The sequence below is a fragment of the Oryzias melastigma genome, linkage group LG10, assembly GCF_002922805.2.
Source record: "Oryzias melastigma strain HK-1 linkage group LG10, ASM292280v2, whole genome shotgun sequence".
NCBI classification, from domain to species: Eukaryota; Metazoa; Chordata; class Actinopteri; order Beloniformes; family Adrianichthyidae; genus Oryzias; species Oryzias melastigma.
The window spans coordinates 15,026,115-15,052,815 of record NC_050521.1 but is presented as its reverse complement, the minus strand read 5'-3'; the positions used below and the strand labels follow the sequence as shown (position 1 = coordinate 15,052,815).

Sequence of the window (26,701 nt, the reverse complement as noted above, 5' to 3'; positions counted from 1 at the left end):
TTATTTATTATTTACAAATAAAAGTTCACATGTGTGTATTGAACCAAAAACAAAAATAACATATGTAACGAAATATGCATAATTATTAATACAATGTATTATTATTGTTAATACAATGCATTATTATCATTATTATTATTAACCAATAAAAATTAGACGGGTTCAGGGTGGCTCGGATCACATGACATCCCCACACTGCATGCACTTTGGTATTATAATGTTTTCAGTACCACCAACCATTGTCTTGTTCCACAGTTAATAGGAAAGATCCATGTTGTACTACTTCAACAAATTAAAATTGTTGTCAAGCTGTGGGACTTACGATCCAAGTGGTGGTTGTGGTAGTGTTTTGGTTCGGGTTTTCGAAATCTGTAATTCGAAAAAGTGAGGAGCTGCTGTGGAGCAGAACAAGCTAGCCTTTGCTAACAAGTCGGGACAGCCGCGAGGCCTCATCTGGACCGGGAACTCGGTGGAGCCATGGCCAACATAGCAGTCCAAAGGATAAAACGGGAGTTCAAGGAGGTGCTTAAAAGCGAAGAGGTTGGTTATCAAGTGTACAGCTTCATTTTCTGCCCCTCGCTGGGGCTGAATGAGAGTGACGCGTTGCATGCTCAGCTGTCAGCTTGCTAGCAGCTAGTTAGCCTAAGCTAACTGCATCTTTCACAAAATTGTACAAAATATACCTGTCTGTAGCAGCCAGGAGACTGTCACTCTGTGGAGTACTAAGCCAAAACAAATGAGATAATATTGAATCATATTAAATATATTTTACTTCCTGTTTATTCTTTAAACGAGCGTCGCTAACATTGCTAACTTAGGGGTGTAATTCATGCCTGCTAAGCTAGCAGGGGTGACCACAGTGAATTGGTAACATTCTCTTTTCGTAATGAAGATATGTTTATTATTTATAGCTACCTTTACGCTGTATACATTAAATTAAACCTATATATTACAGACAGGTGTATATAGACATGTAGATGCAACAAGTCGAGGTCAACTTCTACTATTGTGAGAAAAGTCAGCTTGTGCTAAGTAGGCAGATTGATGTTTGACAGCTTTCTGTGCTGAATGTCGGGTGTTTTTCTGCCCGTCTTTTTAGACCAGCAAAAACCAGATAAAGGTCGATCTGGTGGATGAAAACTTCACAGAACTTAAGGGGGAAATCGCAGGGCCCCCAGATACACCATATGAAGGTGAGACATCAACTGGTTACAGCGTACAGATGAATGTTTTATTGTCTGAAATACCTATTACAAGTCATTTTTTAATAAAACGTTATCGCTAACTGTATTTATAGTTATAAAGTGTTATTCTTAACCTAATTTTGTTTGACACGTTTTTTTTGTTTGTTTAGGAGGTAGATATCAACTTGAAATTAAAATTCCAGAGACATATCCATTTAATCCACCCAAGGTAAGGATTCTCAATTATTATTGTAAATTAAAATGTGTGATTTAACATAGGAGCTGTTTTAAACCATATTTTAAAATTGCAGGTGCGGTTTATCACAAAGATCTGGCATCCCAATATCAGCTCAGTAACAGGTGCAATATGTTTGGACATTCTTAAAGACCAGTGGTGAGTCGCTGCTGCAGCTTTCCTTCCTGATGCTTTCCCAGTTGTGTAAGACAGTATCTTGCTCCGTAACCCTTTCTAACATCGGCCTAAATCTCCTTTTTGTCTGCTTTTGAATTTACCTTTTTATTTTCAACTTGAAAGACTACTTGTTTGTTTACCTGGAATCCTTTTAATCAGCACAACCTCACCTATTTAGCACAAACTTTACTCTGCAATTTTTCCTTGTTGTATTCACACACTAGACATACAATCATTCAAAAGATGGACATTTTTGCAGGAAGAAAGTGATCAATTTTTGTCTGGAAACCCCCAAAAATGGTCAACAAACCATTTTCACAATATAGAACAAAATCTTTATGTATAATAATAATAATACAAAAAAACAAAAACAAAGACAAGACAATAACATCAAATATTTTAAACAAACTAATGTGCATGTTTCTAAATGAAAATGCAAGAAAAAAATTCCAGACAAAATTCAGATTTCTTTGTGCCACATACACAAACGGTTTCTGTTCAGTTGAACACATAGAGACACATCACAGGGCCCACACCTTCATGTTGCGTCTTTTCTTATGTCATACAGGCAGTGTCTGCACGTCATTCTGTCTGTGTGGCCTCACCTTCCAGGCAGCCCCCCAAAATTTGATCTGCTATGATTTAAAAAAAAAAAAAAAAAAAGTGGAATTCTGGCTTTTTGCAGGTTTTTTTTGTTTTTTCACAAATGTTTCACATTGCGTTAGTAGCAATGAATAAAATAGGCTTTTGGAGTATTGTTTTGGACTTGATCCCGCTGGACTCCAGTTGTTCTCCTTAGCTGGAATCTGCTCACAGCTGGAGGTGTGTCTGGCTCCTCCTCTGTAGTCCAAGCTGAACTGCCCGCCTCCCGCAACTACGTCGAACAGGACTTTTGCGGTGCACTGCAGAGTTGCCTCCATTTTTAGACAGCGCTGGTGCTTGTTGAGCTAAAACAATCCTGTTGCTTCCCATCCAAAATAAAGGGAAGATTGGTATCTTCATCATCAGAGTCTTGACAGATAGCTTCACCTCTCACACCAGCAGCAAATGGGTCCTCTGCTCCGAACCTCATAGCTTTTGTGATTTCATTTCTTTGCTACTCTCCGCTCTCCCTCTACTTCCCCCATAAGTTAGCCTTTGCAATCAGTCCTCGGATGACAACTCTGAAGCCGGCACCGGTTCCTCCTCCGTCTGAAAAGTCAGCTTGAGTCCCTGATCGACATTCATCTTCCGTCTCATTTTGTAAAATTAAAACATCACTCTCAATTAGAAATTACAAAAACTGCTTTATTTATTTCTGTCACTCAATAAAATGTCAATCATACAGTGTTAAAATAAGTTACTTTATTTTCGATATAGTTTTATTACACTGATGCAACGACATCAGTGTAATAAATCAGCCATCACTCGGTTACCAAGGGTTAAAGGCTGCGTTTTGACTGGAAGTATTTCCATCCGTTTGAAGGCTAAGGGTGTGGCTTGATAGTTTGCCAGATCTGCTGTCGTCTGTTGCTTTCATCAGCTCCTCCTCAGAGAGCATGAGGTACATTTCAGAAGCAGACTTACCTCCAGGTACTGCCTGTTTGGTTACATTTGAAATATTTCAGTTGTAACCGAGTGATTAAGCAAGATACACAAGGTCGCACAAGACTCTTGGAGTGTAACAAAAATGAACTAAAGCTGCTTACCTGTCCCGTCTGACTTGTTTTCCATCTTCCAAAAGGATTTTCTGCTCATCCATCCAAAAAATGACATCTTCTGACTGGTTTACTTTTGACCTTATTTCTAAGGTTACACCACACATAGTTATTTGTTTTACTTCAGAGTGATATTGAAGCATTTTTTTTTTTAAAACCCTTATTTGATCTTCTTTGGTTTGTTTTTTATTTAATAGGTTTGTTCAATCTTGACTAAAAAACCTAACAATTGAAGTAAAAGTTTGCAGTCACTTTGTGTGGATGACTCAAAGATCCAGCACAAGTGCTTTTGCTTAAATTGACATGAATGCCTGTGATGATCAGTTTTTTGTGTAGCGCTGCCATCCAGTGGGACCAGTTAGTAGTATGCTTCCACCTAACAGCCTCACTAATCAGAGATGTTTTACTCTTCTTCTCTAATCCAAAAATCCTATTTGAGAGTCACTTTGCTGAAAATGCAGATTCATCCTAACTGCAGTGGTTGAAAGAAGAGAGACACTTTTGATTCTCAAAAGAAAATGGTTTAATGGCTTTTCTATGCTTCCTTTCCAAGGCAGGATTACGATCACAGCACTTATATTTGCAACTTAATCTTCTAACATTGTGCATGCTTTAAACACAGTCCATATTCTATAGTTTTAGGATTAAAAATCAAATTTCAGTTTTGTGTAAAACAATCGTATTTGTTGTTGTTTATAACCTAATTTTAGGTATCTTTAAGCTAACCCTTTCAAGAAATTCGCAAAGTATATGTTGCTTAAAATAGTAAAACAGACCAGAAAGCTCATGACAGTTTAGAAATGCTCTCAAATATTTTTTCTATGTAGAGAACAAATGTAAAAAGCTTTTGAAAGAACATCACAACTGTCCAGAAAACCCCACTGTTGACTGAAGCGTCGCCGTGCTCCCCTTTCTTGTTACTATTGAATTGTTACATCCCCTAATGGTGACCCTTTGACCCAATCTAAGTCATAAAGATTCCCGACAGAGCTGCTGGGTCTTGAAATGTTTGAGCATTAGGAACTATTCCACCTTTTCAGTGGATTCTACACACCCGGCCACGTGTTAGGAGCAGCAGGGATGACTCATTTCTGATATTCCTTTACATGTGTGTTAAGAACTGTTGCTCACTCTGAATGTTTCTGTCATGGGAATGTTTTTAGGTTGTTATTGGCATTTGTAGTTACCCCGTATGGTTCTACATACTATAATGCCCAGAGCTTCTCATTTGCTGATGTCTACAGATATAAACGCAGTTATGACTTCAGTCATAAAAATCACCACTAAGTTTACACATCTCTAACAATGGTGCTTGTGATTCTAACAGTGAATCATTTGAGTCATTTTTTCCAATTTTTAATGGAAATGTAATCAAATAGGATGACTCATGGTCACTTTGTTCAATCCTCGACTTGACGCTGTAGCCTCAATGGTACCATGTGTCTGAGTTAACATCTGCATTCAGTTTTTCTGCTTATTTGTGTTTGCTGTTTCTCTGTCGTTCCAGGGCAGCAGCGATGACATTGAGGACGGTCCTCTTGTCTTTGCAAGCTTTACTGGCGGCTGCAGAGCCAGATGACCCGCAGGATGCAGTGGTAGCCAATCAGGTGAGTGGGTTCGGATTTTGTTGTTGATAGTGGATTTGTTTGCTAAACAAGAAATAAAAAAAAAAGTAAACAAGTTGTAATCACTGGGATGTTTGGTCTTTTGTCTCTAAACTGTCTTGTTGTTTCACAGATTATGTTGTGGAATTTTGCATGGTTTTCTTTTTTAATCACATTATGTTCTGCATCCTAATTGACTTTAAATAAATGTCGAACAATCTCCTCTACTACAACGGCAAACCACAATCTCCCAGGTCCGCTCCATTCTGATGCATCCACTTCTAGACAAATAGATCCAGTAACATCTTTGTTTTTCTCATTTGAACTGGCATCTGGCTCAAAACTGTACGGCTGAATAGCTCCGATATCTTATTTTTATTGCAGCAGTCATGTTAAGTTGGGGGTTTAAGATGGGTGACAGGAAGTGGGGATGGACCTGCACCAACAGTCCTGCTCACAACTCAGAGGCAAATTTCGAATGAACTCCTGCTGCTCTGCAGAAACTTAATCAACGCAGTTTTTTTTCAAATTTTGGCAAAAACAGCTTAATCATAATTAAAAAAACACTGTGAACGCTTTTAGATCAAAAGATGATCAGAGTGGGGCTTTCATAAAACTAATTATACACCACAAAAGTAATATTTAATCAAATTGCACAAAGAAAATGAGATGATTACCCTTTGATACATGGCATCGTTTAATGCTTCCAGATTAATGAAGGAAAGTGGACTTTCTATTAGTGTAAAACCCACACATCCTTAATTAACATAATTATATAATGAAGCATCTGGTGTGATGAAAAAAGAAAATGCTGTTGACATGTAATTATAACTACAACATTACTCATAAACAACATTAAATAAAAATACTTTCAATATAATCTGTCAAGTTCTGATGTAAAAAAATGTGATCTGCATGTAAGTTAATAATATCAAAGTGTTTTGTGTGTTCACCTCACAGTACAAGCAGAATCCAGAGATGTTTAAACAGACAGCGAGACTCTGGTCTCACGTGTATGCAGGCGCTCCAGTCTCCAGTCCGGAGTACACACGCAAAATAGACAAACTCTGTGCCATGGGCTTTGAAAAAGTACGTGTTTGTTTGTTTCTTTGTCTGTTTTCCAACCGTATTGTCCTGCAGAACAAAAAACCGGAACTTAAAGATTGTGTTTTTTCTCCCCAGAATGCAGTAATAGTGGCTTTGTCATCAAAATCCTGGGATGTGGAGACGGCGACAGAGCTCCTGCTCAGTAACTGAAAATTGGCGCCCACTTCATCTGAGTCTTGAACCCCATTTTTCTCTCTTCACACACGCAAACACACACAGACACAAACACAACTTTTCTCTTCCAAGTTTCCGCTGTTTGACAGCAGACTCGCCTCCACTCCTCCCCGGTTCGCCCATCCTCACACATCTGCTGTACCACACTCCAATCATCTGCTCTGTGAGCTTTTACCTCCGTTCTCATTCATGTTCCGCTCGGTTCTACAATCAGAAGAAACTCATGTCACCTCCTTTGAAGCAAAGTCCAGAATAAACCCACATCTGTCCCTGAATCTCCCGGCTTTTTTGGTTCAGTCCAAGAAGCAGCTGTCATCAGCTTATTCTTGCCTATGCAGTGCATATTTTTCATCTTTGGTCACAGTTTTTTTTTATTTTTTAGGAGTGAGCCAAGAGATTTCATATTTTGGTAATCTAGTCCAGACTGATGTTAGATCATACCATTTTTAAAGGTACATCTATTTTTTTTTACGTTTGAAATCATTACTTGTTTTTCAATGCTACACATGTGGTGGTTGAAAACTTGGGCACCCCTTGCTATTATAGCAAAAATATTGCATTGTGGACAATTTTAGGAAAACGGATTATCCCCCGATTGTCCTTTTATGCATGAACTAACCACACAATCCATCGCACCATGTGTCATGCAGGTTGGCTTTTTCCATAACCTAAAGACTCATTCTCAAAGCATATTCAAGGTGTTCCCTCAGCAGCAGTGATGGTCGCCTCCAAACGTGGAGATGCTTACTTCTACACCTGTTGTTGACATATTTTTTTCTCTTAAATGTCAACACCACATCTAAAGTATTATATTATTTTGCCCTTAAACCTACAATGATTTTGGTAGATTTTTTTTTCAACAGAGAAGAAACAAACCCATCCTCCTCTGCAGCAACACAACCTGTGACCAGTCTGGATGTCAACTGTTCAAAATGAGTTTGAATGCATCATCTTAATCACACAAACAGATAAATGTCAATGATCCATCTGTAAATAAAGATATTAAAATCAGTGTAAATTAATATGTATGTTGTTTTTATTGTTCTATTTTCAAAAATCACCAGTACAATGTTTTAAAACTGCAATATTCTTATCTTTCTAGTTCTAGTAAAAGACCCAAGTATAATATTCTTGATGCTGTTTCGCTCCCAACATTTGTTTATAAGGTTGTTTTTCCATGCATGCATTTGAATAAGAATGAGATCGGGGGGGATGGGGGTGAAATTAATGCCAGACCAACATAAACGTAACCTACAGGGAATTGCAATACAGTGTAAATGGAACAAGCGCCGCAGTATGGTGGAAGAATTTCCCCACTTATGCAGATCTGAGTCCATCTTCAGTCGATATTTGTGCAGTACGGTTCTGGGCTGCCTTGTTTTCCTCCCGATGGCGCAAAGAGCATTTTAGAAGGAGAGTAAAAAACAAGGTTCACCTCATTTTTCATACAAGGAATCAGTAAAAAGATGCTGGATTGCAGTAATGTGTGGTGGCTTTTTTCCCTGCATATGGTTAACCAGTCATCCATCTGAGAACCACTAATGATAGAACCTGTATTTGACCTATTTTGTGATATAAAATTATCAGATAGTAGTAGCTCTAAAACCTTGATGATGCTCGCTTTTGCGCCTAACAACAAAAAACCAAAACAAAATTAAATTAGCTGTTTCTGTGGAGTCCAAGGGCCACATATAGGTGTTGCTAATTGACAGACCCCTAAAGAATTGGTGTCTGGCATGCTGTGAATATATATTTAAAACTAATGTCAAGAAATAAAGACAGCAACAGTAGTGATGTGGCTTAAAATATAACATGTCAGTCCAAGGGTTATCTGGAGTTCAACATTCTATAGAGAGAAAAAAAAAAACCTCTAGTGCAACGCACAGAAGACAGTTGGCCGTCCTCCGCAAAGTGACGGTTTCTGCATATTTACCCCGAGGACAGTCTGCCGAGTGCTCACAGAAGCCCCCCTACAGAGCTCACAGAGCATGCTTAAAAGGAGAAGTTCTTCACACCATAATCAGAAGAAATGTGGTTTGTTAAGAAGCATTTTTAAAAATAAAAGTGACTTCACAATTTGAATAAAGCCCCGAGTGTTTATTCACATGCTGTCAATAAAAGAGAATGTTTGATTTCTCTCATAAAAACAATAAAATGTTACACAAGCTGCAGTTTTCTGAACTGAACTCCGTTAACCTGAAAGGGAATAGCCAATACACATTTTTACTTTATTACAGTAATGAAGCCAGATTAATAAACATTCCCCTGACATTCCTAACATAGACTTATTCTTTGGGTTTGAACATTTTAAGAAAACAGATTATTAAATTATATATGTAGAAAAAGCAAGAGGTTATGTTATTTTTTTAATTCACAATTTGGACAAAGAAGGAAGTGAAATCAAATTTTTAAGCAGTTAAAAGCCGTAAAAGTTTTTTTTTTTTTTTTTAAATCCCTTTTGGAGTTAAGCTCTATTGAAGAAGCATTAATTGAATCTGTAGATAAATTTGTTGCCAGGGCAACCATATAAACTGAAAAACAAAAATTGCCTGTAACACTTTTTTGTAACTGCACTACTATTAAAAAAATGTACTCAGGATTTACCATAACTTACATTTAAAATATTGGCATATAGGAGTTATTAATTCCCAACTGGATATCAACTAAATAATGCACTACTGATTTCAAAAGAAAAGCTTAATTGGTAATAAAATATGTCATTAATTATCCAAATATTTATAGTTTTGCTTCCACTGAGAAATCCTGAGTCACAGAAGAAAAGTTAGCTATAAAAATCCTAAAACTGGTAGTTTATATACGTATACAATTCCTTTTTCTTTGAGTTTTTTAAGAATTATGAGACAATTTTGTCTTTTAGCGGGTTTGCACAACTAGAATGATCTTCTTGGGTTTTGAGAAGACAATATTTATAAAGAAATACCATCTTAAAAATCATGCATTTCTCTGAGATTCTAAAATATCATAATGTAAATTGAGAATTCTCTTTAGCCTCTTTCGTGACATAAGCAGACATGCAGCCCGCCTGGCTGCACATCTGACAGGGTAAAAACTGTTGTGTGTGTGGCGCGGCGATGATTCGGGGGCATCCTGTTTCCCTCAGTCTGTTTGTGCCATGTGATAGCTGGAGTTTTATTCCATGTCCCAGCCAACAGACATGTTGCCTCCCCTTGTCAAAGGGTGAGAGCGGTGAGGATGGCCGGGTGAGGCGGTGGTTTGCAGAGAAGAGCACCAGGAGCTGGAAGAACATGAAGTTAGCCTTCCAGGGAAGGAAAGTTTCTCTAGTTGCTGCTTGAAGATACCTTTTAGTTTCTTCTTTGAGACATCTCCAAAACACGTGACATGATTCGTATGCTTTTCTTGGCTGTGTTGCTTCCTGAAGGTAAGTAAAATTAAAAAAGCGAGAGAAAGCATGTGCTGTAAACTTAAAACTGTTTCATATTTTTATTTTTTGGTTGTAGCGGTTCACGGTGCACAGGGTCACTATGCTCAGAAGCTCCTGAATGATCTGATGGAGAATTACTCCAATGCTCTGCGCCCCGTCGAGGACACAGACAGTGCCCTTAATGTCACCTTACAGATCACCCTCTCTCAGATCAAAGACATGGTAAGTAAAGGTATGCAGGTACACCACCTCATGCGAAACCTACTACTGGTAATATGTGCAGCAGAAAAAAACAACTTTGAACTTCTCAAAGCTGAAAAAAAGAGCAATCTCACTGTAAGGTCTGATTGGATAAACTAAAAATGGATATAAACTTTAAAAATCCTATTTTTTTTTACTTGGTACATCATATTTTTCCCCTGCTGTCTGCCTAATGAATTTATAGGCAATAATGGATACTTTTTATACAGTTTTTATAAAAGTGATGCATGCATTTGAAAAGAGGACACACACTTTCCACCTGAATGTAAAGTGTCTTTAGATGTGCGTTCAGGTCCGACATGGTTGAGTAGGTGCAAATAAGAGCCGAGCAATAAGAAGATATGAGTGTGTGTGCGCTGTGGTTTTTTGTTACACATAGTGGATATGTGTTCTTTTGTTATGGGCCCTCATTCACCTGATATTGACAGACAGGTCTGGGTTACAGCCCTTATGTTAATCTGAGGTGTGTATGTACGAACAGGGCTGATGAGCAACAGGGAATGAAAGCAAGAAGCTAATCGGAAGTCCTCTTAGACTCAAAGAAATCTGCGTTTTTGTGTCTTCAGACACTAAACAAGTGTTTCCACTTTCTAAATCTTTGAAATACCTTATAAAAATTATATATGTATCATTAAAATATTTCAGCTTTTTATGATTCCTCATACTTTGCAAATGTTGGAATAATTTATGAGCATTTTACCCCTTTTATTTTTTAGTAATAGCCGTTTCAAGTGCAAGAGCAAAAACTGGAGCAAAGTGTCATGAAACTCTGAGCTGTGCAACAATTTTATAATTTCCGGCAGGTTACGGCTGCTCATTCCACTACTTGTGTTAAAAGGATTAATAGCTCTTAAAAGGAACAGAACAGACTCACAGGGAAAATGTGTGAAAGGGAATGAAAAAGAACCCCAGTGGTGTTAAAGACAACCTTTTGCATGAGAGCTTTTTATCAAAGCCTTTTTGTAAGAAGTGTGCATGCTATTGTGTGTGAAGGATGAGAGAAACCAGGTGCTGATAGCCTACCTGTGGATCAGGCAGACGTGGCATGATGCTTACCTGAAGTGGAACAAAGACGACTATGATGGTCTGGACGTCATCCATATCCCAAGCAGCCTGGTATGGAGGCCTGACCTTGTTCTCTATAATAAGTAAGCATGCAACACTAATTCTTGACTTCGGTCATTAATCCACGTGAAGCTGAGATGTGAGGTTTTATTTCGAATTTAGGTTTTATACTTAATGCTTCAACAGATTAGCTTTAAATGTGTTTGCATGAAGAGGCAACAGAAAGTGTGTGCTCCATCCATCCATCCATCCATCCATCAAATTTCTTGAAAAAAATAACACTGAGATATCTATACTTCACCACTAGGGGGAGTGGTTCATTCCATCATCCTGTGAGAGTATTCCCATCTTATGGCTGACATTCCAACAGCTTCAAATTTAGGTGCAAATGGCTCTAAATAGAAAATGAATTTACAGAAAATCCAAATGCACTGACTTTTTTTTTTTAATTAAAGCAATTTAAAATGTTTTAATGAAAGTGCTCTGATGAAGTTCTGCTAAAAAGACTATATTTTACATGTATGAACTAGAAAATACAATTAAGTAATGTTTACTCTGAAGGTCTTTGTCTCTTTTGTGTAACAGTAAAATTCTGAATGTGAATTATCTGCTCAAGTGAATTTCCTTTTCCAGAGCCGATGATGATTTCTCAGGACCAATGGACACCAATGTGAGGCTCCGCTACAATGGGGAAATAACATGGGACGCTCCTGCCATCACTAAGAGCTCCTGCGTTGTAGACGTGTCCTACTTCCCCTTCGACAGTCAGGAATGTAACCTCACTTTTGGCTCCTGGACCTATAATGGCAACCAGGTATGAAGAAGTGCAACTAAAGCTGAATAATATTGGTTGTTTATAGAGTTGATCGTTTTGAATGAAGATGTATATTTTGTTGTTTAGCAAATGCTTTTAACCAAGGCAAAACAAAAAGTAAAAAGAAACCCCAAAACATGTCAGAATCATATGAGATAAAGAAAAATATCTTAGCAGAGACAGAAAAAAAACTGTCTTCTATGGAAACGTAGGAACAAAATGATTTAGCTTTCAGGTTAATTATCCTTAATTAATTAATTAATTAATTAATCATGCCATATTAAAGACTCATTCCAATGAAAGTTGTGTTTTTGTCATCTTCTTGTGGCCTTTTTCTATTGATGGGAGGGCATTTATAAAGAACATTACACTTGAATTTTTCATTTCTGAGTATTTCTTTATTCAAATTTTTGTGTGCCGGGTACAGACAAAAGAAAATACAGTTTGAATAAAACTGTAGTTGTGACGTAGGCACTACAATCTGCAGGCCACAAGGTCCCTGCTCTGTTCTAATCTGATGCATCCACTTGTAGACAAATTGATCCATGTACATCTTTGTTTTTCTCGTCTGAGCTGAAAATTTCTAAGGCTGGACAGCTCTGACATTGCTTGCCATTTTTGTTGTGGAGGTAAGGTTGGTTTGGGGGTAAGCTTAGGGTGTAAACTGATGGGAGACAGAAAGTAGGGATGGGCTTCCTCTGCATCAGTAGTCCGGCCCATAACTGAGAATATTTTTTAATGAACTACCGCCGCTATGAAGCAACTATGTCCTAGAAAATGTTTTTTTCAATTTTGGCTAAAAACAGCATAATTATAATTAAAAGATCCTTGGGAATGACTTTACAGTAGATCAAAAGATGGTTTAGACTTGAAAGAGCTTTAAAGCCTCAAGTTTTCCTTTCCTAATTCTAGGTAGACATCTTCATGGGTATGGACAGTGGTGACCTGTCGGACTTTGTGGAAAACGTGGAGTGGGAGTGCCATGGGATGCCCGCCACCAAGAATGTCATAATGTACGGCTGCTGCTCAGACCCGTACCCAGACATCACATACACAGTGTTGCTGCAACGGCGCTCTTCCTTTTACATCTTCAACCTCCTCCTGCCCTGCTTCCTCATCTCCTTTCTGGCTCCTCTGGGGTTCTACCTGCCGGCAGACTCTGGGGAGAAAGTCTCACTCGGGGTGACAGTTCTCTTGGCTCTCACTGTTTTTCAGTTGATGGTGGCTGAAAGCATGCCGCCGTCAGAGAGCGTTCCTCTCATAGGTAAGAGGAGTTTTTCTGCACTTTATGAATACAAAAATTATGTAATAGTGTTTATTTTTGTCTTCGTTACACAGGGAAGTACTATATTGCCACCATGACTATGGTCACAGCCTCCACAGCCCTCACCATCTTCATCATGAACATTCACTTCTGCGGTGTTGAAGCCAAGCCGGTTCCTCACTGGGCTAAAGTACTCATCATTGACTACATGTCCAAGATCTTCTTTGTTTATGAAGTAGGGGAGAACTGTACTTCTGCCTCCATTCAGTCATCCCAAGAAGATGCTCTCAACAAGCAAGTCCACTCTCACATCCATGCAAACGGTCGCCCCGGAAGCCACCACAGTCAAGAGGACTGGCAGAGTCACAAATACAAACCCCCCCGGTCTCAGGCTTCTCTTGCACAACAGCAGCACCGAGTGGAAGTCCAGCACCGCATCATGAGGGAGGAGAACGAATGTTTTTCCAGTTTTTCACCTGGAAAGTATGAAGGCTCAGATGAAAAAATCCCCTTAACTGATTTTACTTCAGAAGATAAGCCAGTCCCCTGTTGTCCTGAGGACCAGAAGCCCCCATGCTGCCCTGAAGACAAACCGCCTTTGCTGACCTGCCCAACTGTGACCTTCAGGTCGTGTGTGTTCTGCAGCCACAGTGGTGGCGTCCCCAAAATGGACAACAAGCTGATGCGTAACGTGGAGTATATTGCCAACTGTTTTCGTGAGCAGAGGGCCACATGTGTTAAAGGAGCAGAATGGAAGAAGATCGCTAAAGTGATGGACAGGTTCTTCATGTGGATTTTCTTCATCATGGTTTTCCTCATGAGCATTCTTATCATTGGCAAAGCAAAGTGAAGTAAGCAGTCGATGGTTTTTGTATTAAAATATTCAACTGAACACACATTTGACCTATAACTAAAGACCTACTAATGCATGTATTGCATTCAATTAAATTTTTTGTTGATGAAAAAAAAAAAAAAGTGGGTCATATATTTTTCTTTTTTTTCTTCTATTTTTTTAAAGAACACATAATTTTTCTACTTTTAATTGCAGATGATTTTTATTGCCTAGCCTGTTAGTAGTTCTTTGGTTTTGGACTTCTTTATTAATTATAATGAAAAACACAAAGAAATTAGAAAGAAAAATGCCTGTTTTTTATATATACAGTATATACACGGAAAGATTAAAACCAATATCCCCTGCTTTTTTATTGAATTCAATCTGCTTCCATACTAAATTCTTACATTTTTTTATTTGTATACACTGCTTCAAAAGTTATATTCCTTTAATTATTTATTTCCTGATTTTAAGCTAATAAGTAAGTGGTCAGTACATTGCTGTAATACATTTTTTGTTTTTTACCTATTAGAAAAAATTGAGTCCAACCAGACAAAAATGTGCACACAATTAAAGAAACTCAGTGTTTTTTTCTTCCTAGACATTCAATATCAAAGGCATTTTACAATATGTAACATTTTCAGTGAGCAAACATTAATTGTTTCTTGATTTTAAATCATAACTTAGAAGAAGATGCTTCATTGTCATTCTGGTGAAAATCTGACTTTTTTTTTTTAATTCCAAAATGCCTTTTTAGAACAGAGAAATAAGATGCTCGAGTCTTGAGACGGCCGGCGTTTTGGTGCACCCCGGATCCAACAGAATCATTTTTCTGTTTTTGAATCATCCAGTGAATAGTTCATGAGCGAGCTTTGTTTGTTGCCCAGCCAGCACGGTGTGCATGTAAGGTAATATGGAGCATCAATTATGGAACAGAGTCTGCACACTCGTGCACCCCTCTCCAGCAAAACTCATACCTGCAACTTTGAAAGTCAAATGAATGCACATACGTCTGTGCGTGCAGGCGTGGACAGCAGGTGGGAAAGAAGGAATACTGCATGAAGACAAATGGAAAGCAGGTGCAAAAAATGGCTTTAAGAAAAAGTAAAAACTATTAATTAAACTGGAAAAAATATTCATTTAATCATTTAAAGTTTCAAATTATAGTCATTTATTTTTCACTCATTTGCAATTTTCCTACAATATTTTAAGTACAAAGTTATTCCAAAGATTTTGGATCTTGAAGTATTGTGCTATTCAAGGTTCACAATTTTGAATATTTCAAAATCTGAAGTTACACACTTTTTAAAAATATGTATTCCAAAAATAATCAAGTTAAACCATTTTCCAAAAATGTTTCTTCATGAGAACATATCAGCACAATAAAGCTCCCCAACAACTTTTAAAATATTTTAAGTTATATTTTGAATTTAGTTATTTTTCTAAGCAAATTAAATGAATAATTTATTTTTCAAGGTAGAAAAGTGGAAAAATCAACTGTTGCACTGAACACTGCTGTAATTTAGAATTTGAAAACCATTAGATCTTTTTCTTAATTGCTTCATCTCGCAGCAGAGGGCACTCATTTTTCATGCATCCTTAAGGCTCTCTGTTTGAAACTTTAAATGGCAGAATTAATGTGAAGGATTTATACCTCACAGTTGCTATAAAGTCTTTCCATTCTAAAAAGTGACATTTCAATGACATTTCTTTGCTAAAAGAAACCTTTCATATAAAACCTTATACATTTGGTTCTGCTTATGCAATAAGTATCCAGGAAAGAAAAATACTATTATCTCCAAAAGGATTTTTATGTTTCATTATTTACATGTGGTTATATACGTGACTATTTGCCAAGCTACTGACAGTTTTAAACAAAAGGAGCACTAAATTTTACATGAAAGTTGTCAAACATTGTGCATCAAAGGACAGAACCTGCTGGAAGACAGAGTTTTGCTGCTCCTCCAAACTGCATGAAGGCTATACCTTTTAGCATCAGTTATTTACTATATGTCAAAAAAGTAGAGGTGTTAGCATTCTGATTTGCTAGAACTCTTCTTCAAGGCTTTGTTTGCACACTGCAAAAACAGGCCCCCTAGTCCCTAAGACATATTTTCTTAAACTTTTGCTGTTTCAAAATTTCTAAATAAGAGGATTCTTCTTGCATAAGAATCAAGAAAAAAAAGGATAATATTACTATCTTTGTGGCTCCAATACTACTTGCAAGATTGAAAATAAGACATTTTTTCTGGAAACAAATGTATTTTTAACTTTCTCAAGATTGAGTTTTTGCAGTATAACTATTTGCCTCAATGAAATTATATATATATATATTTAAATTGTACTTAACAAGGCCCTTTTAACTCTTTAACATCTGAGGTGTCACCAGTGACGCTTAAATACAAAATCTTTAATATATTGTAACTTTTCAACCGTTAACAAAATCGTTATCAGTTGAAAAGTTACAGTAAATCAAAGAACATGAACACTGGAGCTCCGGTGTTAAAGGGTTAAATCACAAGAAAAGCAAAGATAATTCATTTTTATCAAACAAATACAAAAATAAAAAGTAAAATAAAAGGCCTGTAATCTCATATTATGTACAAAACAACCATCTTTTTTACCATATTTTATATATATATATATATTTTTATCAAAGAACAACCGCACACAGAACGCCTGTGAAGCTCCTCAGTGAAGGACAGTCAAAACAAAGAGTTCTGGATGAGCCAACCCCAGCTTTGTGCTGACTCAATATCCAGTATGAAGCTGTGTTTTTGGGTGAATATGAAGGTGAGGACCCTCAAAGGGGTTTCATCACTTCCTCTGATTAAATTTAACTACTCCAATTTGAGAGCTGAACCTATTATATTTGTCACCCCTTCAAATGGTAACAAATGGCTTCACGGTAGTAAATAGACATGCTCAATTGAATACAGATAAATTGATGAGAACCGTGTGAAAGTGAAGAAGAAGAAGAAAAAAGCCTTCCTGACCGGTAGGAGGGTGTAAAGCTGCAAATCAATGTTGCACACAATCTGTTTATACTATAGGGTGGAGTCTGGGTGACTGAAGTAGCAGGGGTGTGTAATCACCATAGCAGTGAGGGAGTGCAGGTGAGCAACTGTCAGTGCAGGAAGCACGGCGATTGATTTGGCTTGTTTCCATTTGTATCACAGACATTCTCGTAACCTTGGAGGATGTGGTTCATACTCATCCGTCCCCTGAACCTGCATAAGTCACAGACCTACATTTACTATAGTCAATTCGTCTCTCCAAATAAATCAATTATGGAGGGCTCCAGCCCCTTATTTAAGTTGTTTATGTACTTTTCTTTTTTAAGCTTTAGGCTATAGTTCCTAAAATGAGAGAGGGGAATTTACCAGATATCCTGCAAAGCGGAGAACATTTCATTCTATTACCTCAGTCCCATTTCTCTTTTACTGAGAGCATGCCAGCATATATTTCAGCAACATTTTTAAATTTGCTGCAATCCCAATAGCAATTAAAGCATGAGCCACTTCCCAGATTCATGAAATCACTTTAAAAGAGTAAATTGCATAGTTTGAACTCTGAGATTAATATTCCTGAATCCTAAATGGGCTGTTATTATCATTCCTGTCAATAATTCCCATCATATTTATAGTTTTTTATATTTTTTTTTGTGAGCTGACATTTTACCGCTGTTACTTTTTGTTAGTAGTTGTTCTGAAACAAGGATATAATGTCCTTCTTCCGCAGAATGAGCTGACCTCTTTGTGCAGAAATTGATTTGCTGTTGACAAACATCCATGCTGACAGTCACACCTGATACTCATGCACAAACACACACGTCAATCATGCCACTGACCTGCAGTGACTGATCTAAAATTGAGTTGATGTCAAGAAGAAATGCTTCAGTCGGGAAAAAACTACATGCAGAGGAAAATGCAAATGAGCTCTGACATTGATCCCATGGTTATTACACGGAAGTTGTCCTCATCACATAAAATTAAGACAAATTGCTGACATATTCATATATACATTTTAAGTACCGTATGAGCCGTGTTGTTAATGATTGGTCTTTTTGTAAACTTATGTTACATATATGTGCAAGGAACTATATTGATACATTCACACGTGTTGTGTGTTCAAGGACACTCTGTACACGGGTTCTGAAGGCGTTCTATGGTGCTCACAATGGACTGTCGCTACCCCGTACTAGCGCTTGTATTCATAGGGTAAGATGGTTGGTGTAAAATGTAGAAGTGGTTCAAATTTAACTTTTTCTTTCACAGATCTATTCCAATACACGAAAGACTTGGTGTTTCTTGGTACCGGTACTGGACAAGTTCCAATGACCAGTCCGTTTCCAGTACCACATCCAATGTCCAAACCATAGATTTTACGAACGACCAGCACGTGAAAAAGCGAAGAGTTGAGAAAGCCCAAACGTCATAAAAAGACGTGGACATGAAGGGGTCCTTACTCAAACGTCAATATGTGAGGAGTGAGAAAGTGTTATTATAGCTGAAAGCAGTGGAAGCAGTTTATTTTTCTGTCTGAAATAGATCTATGAAGGATTGTTGGCTTTGTGAGTGTGTATTATTCACACAGCTTATTCAACAAAACTCAATGTGAAATTAGAATTGTTACAAAGTTGATTTATGGATTTTCAGAGGTGGGTAGTAACTCGTTACATTTACTCCGTTACATTTACTTAAGTAACTTTTTGGGTAAATTGTACTTGTGAGAATTGTCATAATATGACTTACATTTACTTAAGTACACTAGGCCTCTTGTTGCTCGTTAGCGTTACTTTTGACTGTAATAAATCAAAATAATCCAAAATGATCCTGTGTCAAAGAAACTTCCCTCTTAGACTCCATAACGTCATGTGACTTCTTGTGACCAATCATAAGAAGTTATGTCTTGCGCTTTCAGTTGTGTCTTCCCAAAAATATGGTCATTTCAGCCGACAAGAACTCAACATCAAACTTGAGGAAGCATGTTGCAGATTTTTTGGACCAAGAAAATCCAAAATAGGAGATCTGGAGAATAAATTCCATGGTCATACACTTCAGACATGAATCTCTTACAATATTTTCCTCAAATCAAGAGACTGTTGCTTAAAGTCAAGACAAGTCTTCAATCATTTGCAGTATTTGAGAGACTCTTGAGTCATGCTGGACTTCTTTTTACTCATCAATTACACACTACTTCAGGAGATTTTAATCCAAGTACTTTTTTTACTCTTACTCTATAGTAATTTATATGGATGCCTACTCTCTGCTTGAACTTCAGTACTATTTTAGTAAACTAACAATATTTGTACTTGAGTAAATTATTTGAATACCCTACCCACCTCTGTGGATATTTAACTGTTGTTAAGAGTCTACTGAAAATACTGGTATCGCCAACGTTTCAACCAGACGAACAAACTTGGAAACAGTATTTTTTGTTTTAACACTCTTCTACATTTCCTTCAGTTTAAAGACAGTTACTATGTGATGTGATGTGTTATGAAATCTAATATAAAGTTAAAAAAATTAGAAAAAAACAAGAAAAAGAGCAAATTTGATTTTTTTTTTTAAATAAATTACATATTTGTACAGAGTAACACAGATTATATTGAATATAGACTTGAAAACAAGCTACATTACAGAACACAACAGTAAACATTTCCCTTTTTTTAAAATAAAGCCAATTTCTTTTGAATCTTGTGTGAAAAGACTGCATCATCCCTTGGGTGAAAACCTGTACCCAGCTCTAAATGATTCATAGCAGAAAATTTCCAACATTTTCTTTAAATTGCTGCGAATGATTTATAACATGTAGCCCTCCACCTGACTCCCCCCCGTGTCTGGTTTCTGGTGGTGGTTATCTGCCGAGGGCTTATCTTTAAGGCCTTCTGTGGTAAAAGTTACAACTGTAAACCTCGGCGGCTGTAAGGACCACTGCTGATGTTGTATGCCTGCATTCCCTCTATTAAAGATAAGCTCTATCACGCAAAAACACATATTTGGGCCACTAATGGGGCACGCACGCATGTGGATTCAACCTACATGAATGTCCGTCCTCCCCCTTTGGGAACTCATATAGAACTGCACTCGGCTGAATCCTGCAAACATTCAGCAAAATTTGGTGTGGTGGGTTGAAAGCAGGTTCAGGGATTTCTGCTGTCAGTGTGCATGGGGGCATGTTGGGGAAATAACTGAGTAGAAAGAAAAATGGGGTGTTTAAAAGGCTAACTGCTCACACGCACATTTTAAATCTGCCCTGCTACCTTCCAGAAAGTCTGAGTGTATCTACTGAGAGACAAAGAAATGTGCAAATGGAGATTCAGATTAGCTGTAATTAGGCATCAAATGAGGTTTTAATCATGCACATTTAAGCCCCCTCCTGTTGTTCAATTGTGCTTTTTTTTAATTAAACCCCTCATTTGAAGTTCCTCCAGAAGCCTCGCTATTTCTTAACGTCTTCCTGAAAAGCGTTTTATCCTCAGACGTGAAAATTGTCCTTCATAACATTCATTTGACCTCTTATTGGACACGGGTCGTTAAATTTCCCTCCTTTTAAGATAACAGATGAAATAATTCCTTCTTTTTAAAGAGATGATTTCAGGATGATGAAAATGATGCAGTAATCATTACTCAGAATTAGCTTTCCCTCTTTTCTTCCTGCACAACCTTGCTTCACTTGGTTTTTGAGCAGATCAAAAGCTGGTGGAGGACATTATGATGGACAGCTCCTTTTAATCTGTTTCAACCAATGATAAGTGGGCTTCATTTGTGCTGTGGATTTAACACAGTCCCTATTAGAGACATAAACACATTTAATCCCTGAGTGTCCATTCATTAAATCCAATTTAAATAGACATGCTGCTAAATATCCTGCTGAGGTGGAGTGCACCCTGCTTTAAATCAGTATATGTTCACATATTTGTTTCGATTAATTTCATTTCTAAAGCATGTGTATTGCAACAATGCACCACTTTACATTTCATCTTCATTCTCAATCAATGAGAATCCCTCCCTTTGGAGGAATATGAAAGCTTCTGCGGGGCTGAACGCTCAACCAAACCACCCCACTTAACTGCCCTAATTGTTTAATAACCCAGGGGCAATGTTTGTTTTTTTGGCACTTAAATGGGTTTTGCACACTGTGTCCTATACCTACACAACACAACTCCCCCCGACGTGCATGCGATTCCCAGCTGAGCCACGAAAGCTGGAGCTGTTAGACAACAGAGGAATCCCCTGCAGCTTCAATGAAGAGGTATCCTCTGGATGAGATTGGCATGTTCTTTTGCCCTACTTTTAACACTCCACATCAAAGAAGCTGTGGAAACTGGGGGCTTTCGGAGTCCTTTTTTTTTTCCTTTTTCTTCTAACATTCTGGCGTGTGATCAAACACGCACAGAATACAAAGATGTGACTGTGAGCCGGGTGAGGAAAACGTGTAATGAAAGCAGACAGTGGTGAACGTGTAAACAAAAACAGAGCTGTCACGGAGCATACAAACTCCAGACGAGCAACCTCAGTGACGGCCTAAACACATACAGATACATTAGCGGGGATGGATCTGGGATCAGTTGCAATTTCCGCATGCACATAGATGTCCACTCGGATTGTGTACTTGTGAAATATGGTTGAAATAAACAGCCCCCCCCTATGTGTCGGTGACAGGTCGTTACTCTGCATCCCTATAGCTCGACAATAAAGCGCAGACACAATGAGACAGTCTTTAGAACTCAGTCTCACCTTCTTTTACGCTCCTGACATCTATAAAGTTCAACCTTGATAGAGAGGAGAGAATGAGGTGAATGAGAGAATAGGTAGTAAAAAGGGGGTTGTATGAGGGTGGCGGGATGGGGGTGGGATGAAATATGAAGCTATAGATAGAAATTGAGCCTGAAGGATATTTGATCACGATAAATGAGAAAATGAGGGCTGGATCCTGGAGGGGAGGGGAAGCAGCCTTAGTGAGGATGCAAATTCGGAAAGGGCAAATTTGTCAGACACCGAAGGCAAAAATAAGGGGTCATCCTCAGAATAACATGTACTTGACTTTAAGGAGGTGTTTTGAATGAAACATTATGCAGAAGATGAGTTTGCTTTATTTGATCACATGGATCTGAGATAAGGAGGGCACACTACCGATCAAACAGTGAGAACCTTGAAGACCAGGGTTCAATAAGTTGCAGAAGTTGCATGTGACATCACAGTGCCTGTAAGTCAAATTATGAGTGCCAAACAAAGAGCGTCACTACTTTTTTGTGTTAATCTTTTGTCCAGTCAACTGTTTTCACAATGTCACAGGAAGACAGACCATTAACAAGAGGCGACAGACAGAAATATCTGTGGAAATGTTGGAATGCTATAACTTGTGACCCCTACTTGATTCCAATTTGAGCAAGTCTACACATGAACATTTTTACCAGACATTGCCTTCACAGAAATTTACTTGTATTTAATCAATTATCTGTCTGTTTTATCTGGAGAATCTGTGAGAACCCAAAAGGAATGTATGAGCCTGGAAGCATTCAAGTACTTCACCAATGTGAAAGTACAATACATTTTTGTTTGGAGCCTAGCCAGCAAGAAGGATATGAAAATAAAGACGAAATAATAGACCATGTGTGAAATAGTCAAACTCGCACTGCATAACTGTCTGTCTCTGGGTTTACATCAGGAAATTTAACTTTTATCTTACATTTTGCAGCTTCCGTTATAATTTCTTCAAACCTTAAGCCTACAGTTTTATTTAATTGAGTGTATATATATATATATATATATATATATATATATATTGTAAAGACGATTTATAGCAGTGATCTTTGATTAGAAACCAGATGATGTTATGAATCCAATAAACAGCTTCACATTTTACAAAGCATTACTTTTACTTTTGATCAAATTGAACTTCAGCTTTTGATCCAAAACTCCATAGTTCATACTTAGATAGTGTTTCTCACTTAAACTTGGTAAAAAAAAAAGCAAGTACAATTTGAGAAAAGGTGGGGAAAAAGAGTGGTCAAAGTGGGGCAGTAAAATCTTCCCAAAATGAAAATTGGTGCCTGCACGATGAATAATAAACATTTCATAATTTTTGGGGCTGCTGCATACAATCTAGAAGACTTTTAGCTTCTGTGCCCAGAGCTCAGTCATGAAGATGTGCTAAAGTGCTGCTGCCATGGAATCATTACCTACCACTAATAGAGCTGTTGCCCCTCTTCCCTCAGGAAGGGAAAGGTGAAGATGGATAGAAAGCAGTGAAATCCTGATGGGGAAGAGTCACAAACAGAGTTGTAAGTTGAAGGAGGAAAAGAAGGGAAATCATTATGATAAAAAAATAAAAAGTGAGAATATGCTTGAGCAAGGCTTCCCCCAGGGCTTAATTAATAGCAGAATTGGGCTGGAGGGACATTTTGATCTGCCACTGTGAGTATTCCAGTTTCTGCAAATATAACTTAGTCTCTAAATCTGTGTAGAAGCCACACACAAAGCCTCACACTTATAAAAGGAAATTGTTCTCTGAAATACATATACATTTCTTTTTTTCACATGATTAATTTACATATCGTTTGTGAGGATCATTATGTTTATGCTTTATTCTTCTCATTGCTCTACTCTCCCGTTACCTCGGCATAACCCCACAATTTCTTTACCTTCTACCTTCATCTTCACATTCCTCCTCAGGGATGGAGAGGGGGACCACTCTATAAGTGCAGACGATCTTCTAAGATAATGTCACTTTGCTACATTCCTCCCACCTGAGCTTTGGGTAGAAAAGACAGAACCTTTTCAGTCTGGAAACAACTCATTTTTTTTTTACATTTTTTAATAAAAATTTGTGATAATTTCAGGCCTTAATTTTCATTATAGGAGATTAAAACAGCATCAGTGCTTTTGATTTAACTCAAAGATTCAATGAGTAATATCACTGTCATGCTCTTTAACCTTCACAATTATTTTAAAATAAAGGAGAAACTTTAGGAAATGTGAAGCTTCTCTTGAAGATAATTAAAAGCAGGAAAAAAGTAGCAGATAATAAAATACAAATTTTTGTTGAGGAAATTGAAGAATTGAACTGACTTCATAAAACAGCAATTATTTTTCTTTGCAAAGGTCCCAATTTCACAAATCTGCCCTGTAACTAAAAATTAAAATCTCAATAGAGCCAAAACTGCTGGAGAGCTTTGACTTGACCCATAAATTTAGGACTTTAGTCTTCAGTTATGGAGATAAAATAGACTCACCCCAACTTGTGCATGCGTATTTATTGAGTTGTGTGCAACTTTGGATTTTGCATATATTTCGATTTATGTGTGCGTAATTCTTGGTTTGTGCATAGCTTTAGATTTATGTTTGTGTAATTCTTGACTTGTGTGTAACTTTGAAGTTGTGCGTGTGTAATTCTTGATTTGTAACCCATACAACACATTTTGTGCATTAGTACAAAAATTATGAAAGACAAAAATACAATTTAGACTCACTTATTGCAATATACTCACCCCAGATTATACATGTACAAATCCAAAGTTACGCATAAAGCAAGAATTACGTATGGACAAATCGCAGTGATACTATTTTTTCTCCATATTTATTAACCAGCACTGATAAAACGCTTAACTTGACTTGGGAATTGATAAAGAAATTAAAGCAATTTAATTAAAAGGACTTAACCCTTTTTTTCAATGATTCATTTTTTTTTTTTTGGTAATTTATCTTAAAAAAGTAAAATTCTGTTATAAAAGGGCATTTTATATGAAAAGCTTTAGGCATTTGTTTTATTGTCCAATGCATCCAATGCATACTGTGCAGAGATCAACAGCAATCAAATGATCAACACAAGAACAGCAACTCTGCATCCAGTTCAAGAGTTATTCAAACTGCTTCAGGATTTATATTCTCAATGACAGTATTTGTTCATTTAAGGTTCCCCAGAAGTCTTTACCAATGTAGAGACTATTCTTCCTGGTGTCTAATGCTATAAACACATGCATAATTGCAGGAATTTTTAATAGAGATGACATTAATACCTGTCATATTCATAGTCTTCACAATTACTCAAAAAAAAAAAAAAATCCAAGAAACATAGAAGCACATGTGCTGCTATAAAAACACTAAAACAGGATTTTCATCAGAGTGGGTGTGTTCTAAAGCCAGCAGGAAGTCAGTGAAGATCAGATCAGAAAGCACTGGAATTATATGATCCACTGAAGTCATCAGGAATGCAGATTTCAAAGTGAAAAGTGGTCTAGGTCATATTGTAGTAAACTAAATATTATGAGTCAGTACTTTAAATGGGTGAAGAACACCTATATAAATCATACGTGATAAAACCAAAAAATTAAAAAATAACCACAAAGCTGATCAGACTTTTTCCTCTGTCTTTTACATATTTGGATGACCTGTGACTTTTTTTTCCACAACGACTTGGTACGTGCTTGAGACTTGAAGGTTAAGACTTGACACTTGAATAGTACATTAGTGACTTACTCCCTCTTCCACAAACTTCCTCTTTATGCATTAGTCAGCTCACTGAACAGCAGGTCAGTCATTTTAGCTGGGCAAACCTATCCAGCAATGACTTGTCCACTTGCAGGTTGAATCAGTTTGGTGTAAATCCAGCGGCTGCAGACAGATTAATCAGCAACAGCTCTCATCCACCTCTGCAACTGGAAAGGTCGCCTGCCTTAGACAAATGGTGTGTATGTGTGTGTTAACAAATTTACAGCACATATTACCAGTGAGGTATTTTATAAGGCCAAATAGAAATTCTGCTCACCCGTGTGATCTATGATGACAGCTCGTCTCTTTCTCCTACCTTTCACCTTGTTCTTTTATCCCTCCTCTTAGATTTTCACTTATTTGCTGTCGTTGCTGGTCTCCTTTTTCTTGCAGTCTCGATGTGGTCTGAAGTGTGCTGAGCAATGCAGAGCTGGAGAAATCAATTTGGCAGCTGGAGGGTCTGCCAGGATCCCCACGGTGTGGGTATGCTGGTGTATCCAGCTGAGCTGAAATCTCAGTTGCTCTCCAGCGCGTTGCTTAGTGACCACAAACTCATAATCCAGGTAAGAGCTGGAGAGAAGTCTCCTCTCTGAGGGTGTTAATATAGCTGTGGAATTCTAATAAGCCCCGTCTATTCTCTCTGTTATTTCTCTTTTATCCTGCTAATTGACTTGGTCAGATTTATTACAAGCCTTAGTTATTTTTTTTTTTTTTTTACACAATTCACACTGAAATGAAATTAACTTAATAAACTCTTGTTGAAAAGGAGGTGAAATTTTTATTAGTGAAACTTCAATCCATGTTATTAAAGGTACTGCAACATAAATCTATAATGTTTGACATGTGCTTCATAAAATATTTGGTCAAATTGGAATCAGAATTTTACAGCTTTTAGGAAAGTCAACTTTTTTTTATTGGTTTTTACTATCATTTATTTTGATTTCTTGTTTTCAGGCCTGATCTTCAAGAACATTTGACTGCTTTCCAGCTGCTAACTGATTTTTTTTTTGGTGAATCATTAACTCACAGGAATCAGGAATATTATGGATTAGGATTAAGATTGGATTTGGAATTGATTTATTTTAAGCAATCAAATAATAATAATAATAAAAACGTACAAACAAATCTATACAAAAATATATCAAACTTTGTATTATTGTTTGTGTTTGGAAAGTAAAAAAAAAAAGTAAAAGGAGATGCTAATCCACATACAAGTGAATGATAGGATTAAAATTACTCTTAATCGTAAATATAAATGTTTTAGAAAATACAATGAAATTATCTTGTATGTTCTGGTTTACTTCAACACTCACTTGGTTATTCTGCAGAAAGTGAACCAGCGATGACCAAGTAACAAGTAGGATAGTTTTGCTCCAAAGGATCCTGATT

General features: G+C 37.3%; 2 protein-coding genes and 2 long non-coding RNA genes across 5 annotated transcripts in view; 2 read left to right on the top strand and 2 right to left on the bottom strand.

Moving 5' to 3' along the window:
* The first annotated feature begins 173 nt into the window (after positions 1-173).
* On the top strand, positions 174-7,200 carry ube2ka (ubiquitin-conjugating enzyme E2Ka (UBC1 homolog, yeast)). The gene is made up of 7 exons (XM_024283920.2): positions 174-540; positions 1,100-1,193; positions 1,355-1,413; positions 1,496-1,578; positions 4,801-4,900; positions 5,858-5,986; positions 6,080-7,200. Exons 1-7 carry the CDS (start codon positions 478-480, stop codon positions 6,152-6,154), a joined length of 603 nt encoding a protein of 200 aa, XP_024139688.1. The 5' UTR covers positions 174-477; the 3' UTR covers positions 6,155-7,200.
* A 504-nt stretch (positions 7,201-7,704) lies between these two features.
* Positions 7,705-26,701, bottom strand: part of LOC118599220 — a 20,805-nt gene continuing 1,808 nt past the window's right edge. The window contains exons 2-3 of the long non-coding RNA XR_004948525.1: positions 24,432-24,435; positions 7,705-7,716 (exon numbers count right to left, since the gene is read on the bottom strand). This is a non-coding gene — a long non-coding RNA (uncharacterized LOC118599220). The remainder of the gene's footprint in view (positions 7,717-24,431; positions 24,436-26,701) is intronic.
* LOC112153499 (neuronal acetylcholine receptor subunit alpha-9-II) lies at positions 9,216-14,216 on the top strand. Of its 2 annotated transcripts, XM_024283763.2 has the most exons (6): positions 9,216-9,578; positions 9,658-9,803; positions 10,836-10,990; positions 11,541-11,721; positions 12,634-12,985; positions 13,060-14,216. In XM_024283763.2, exons 1-6 carry the CDS (start codon positions 9,539-9,541, stop codon positions 13,833-13,835), a joined length of 1,650 nt encoding a protein of 549 aa, XP_024139531.1. In that variant the 5' UTR covers positions 9,216-9,538; the 3' UTR covers positions 13,836-14,216. The 2 variants fall into 2 exon arrangements, with proteins under 2 accessions (XP_024139531.1, XP_036069752.1); XM_036213859.1 differs by having other exon boundaries at positions 9,216-9,803.
* On the bottom strand, positions 24,604-26,695 carry LOC118599222. Its single transcript, XR_004948527.1, has 2 exons — positions 25,590-26,695; positions 24,604-25,492 (listed from the first exon to the last, which is right to left on the bottom strand). It is a non-coding gene; the product is annotated as an uncharacterized LOC118599222 (long non-coding RNA).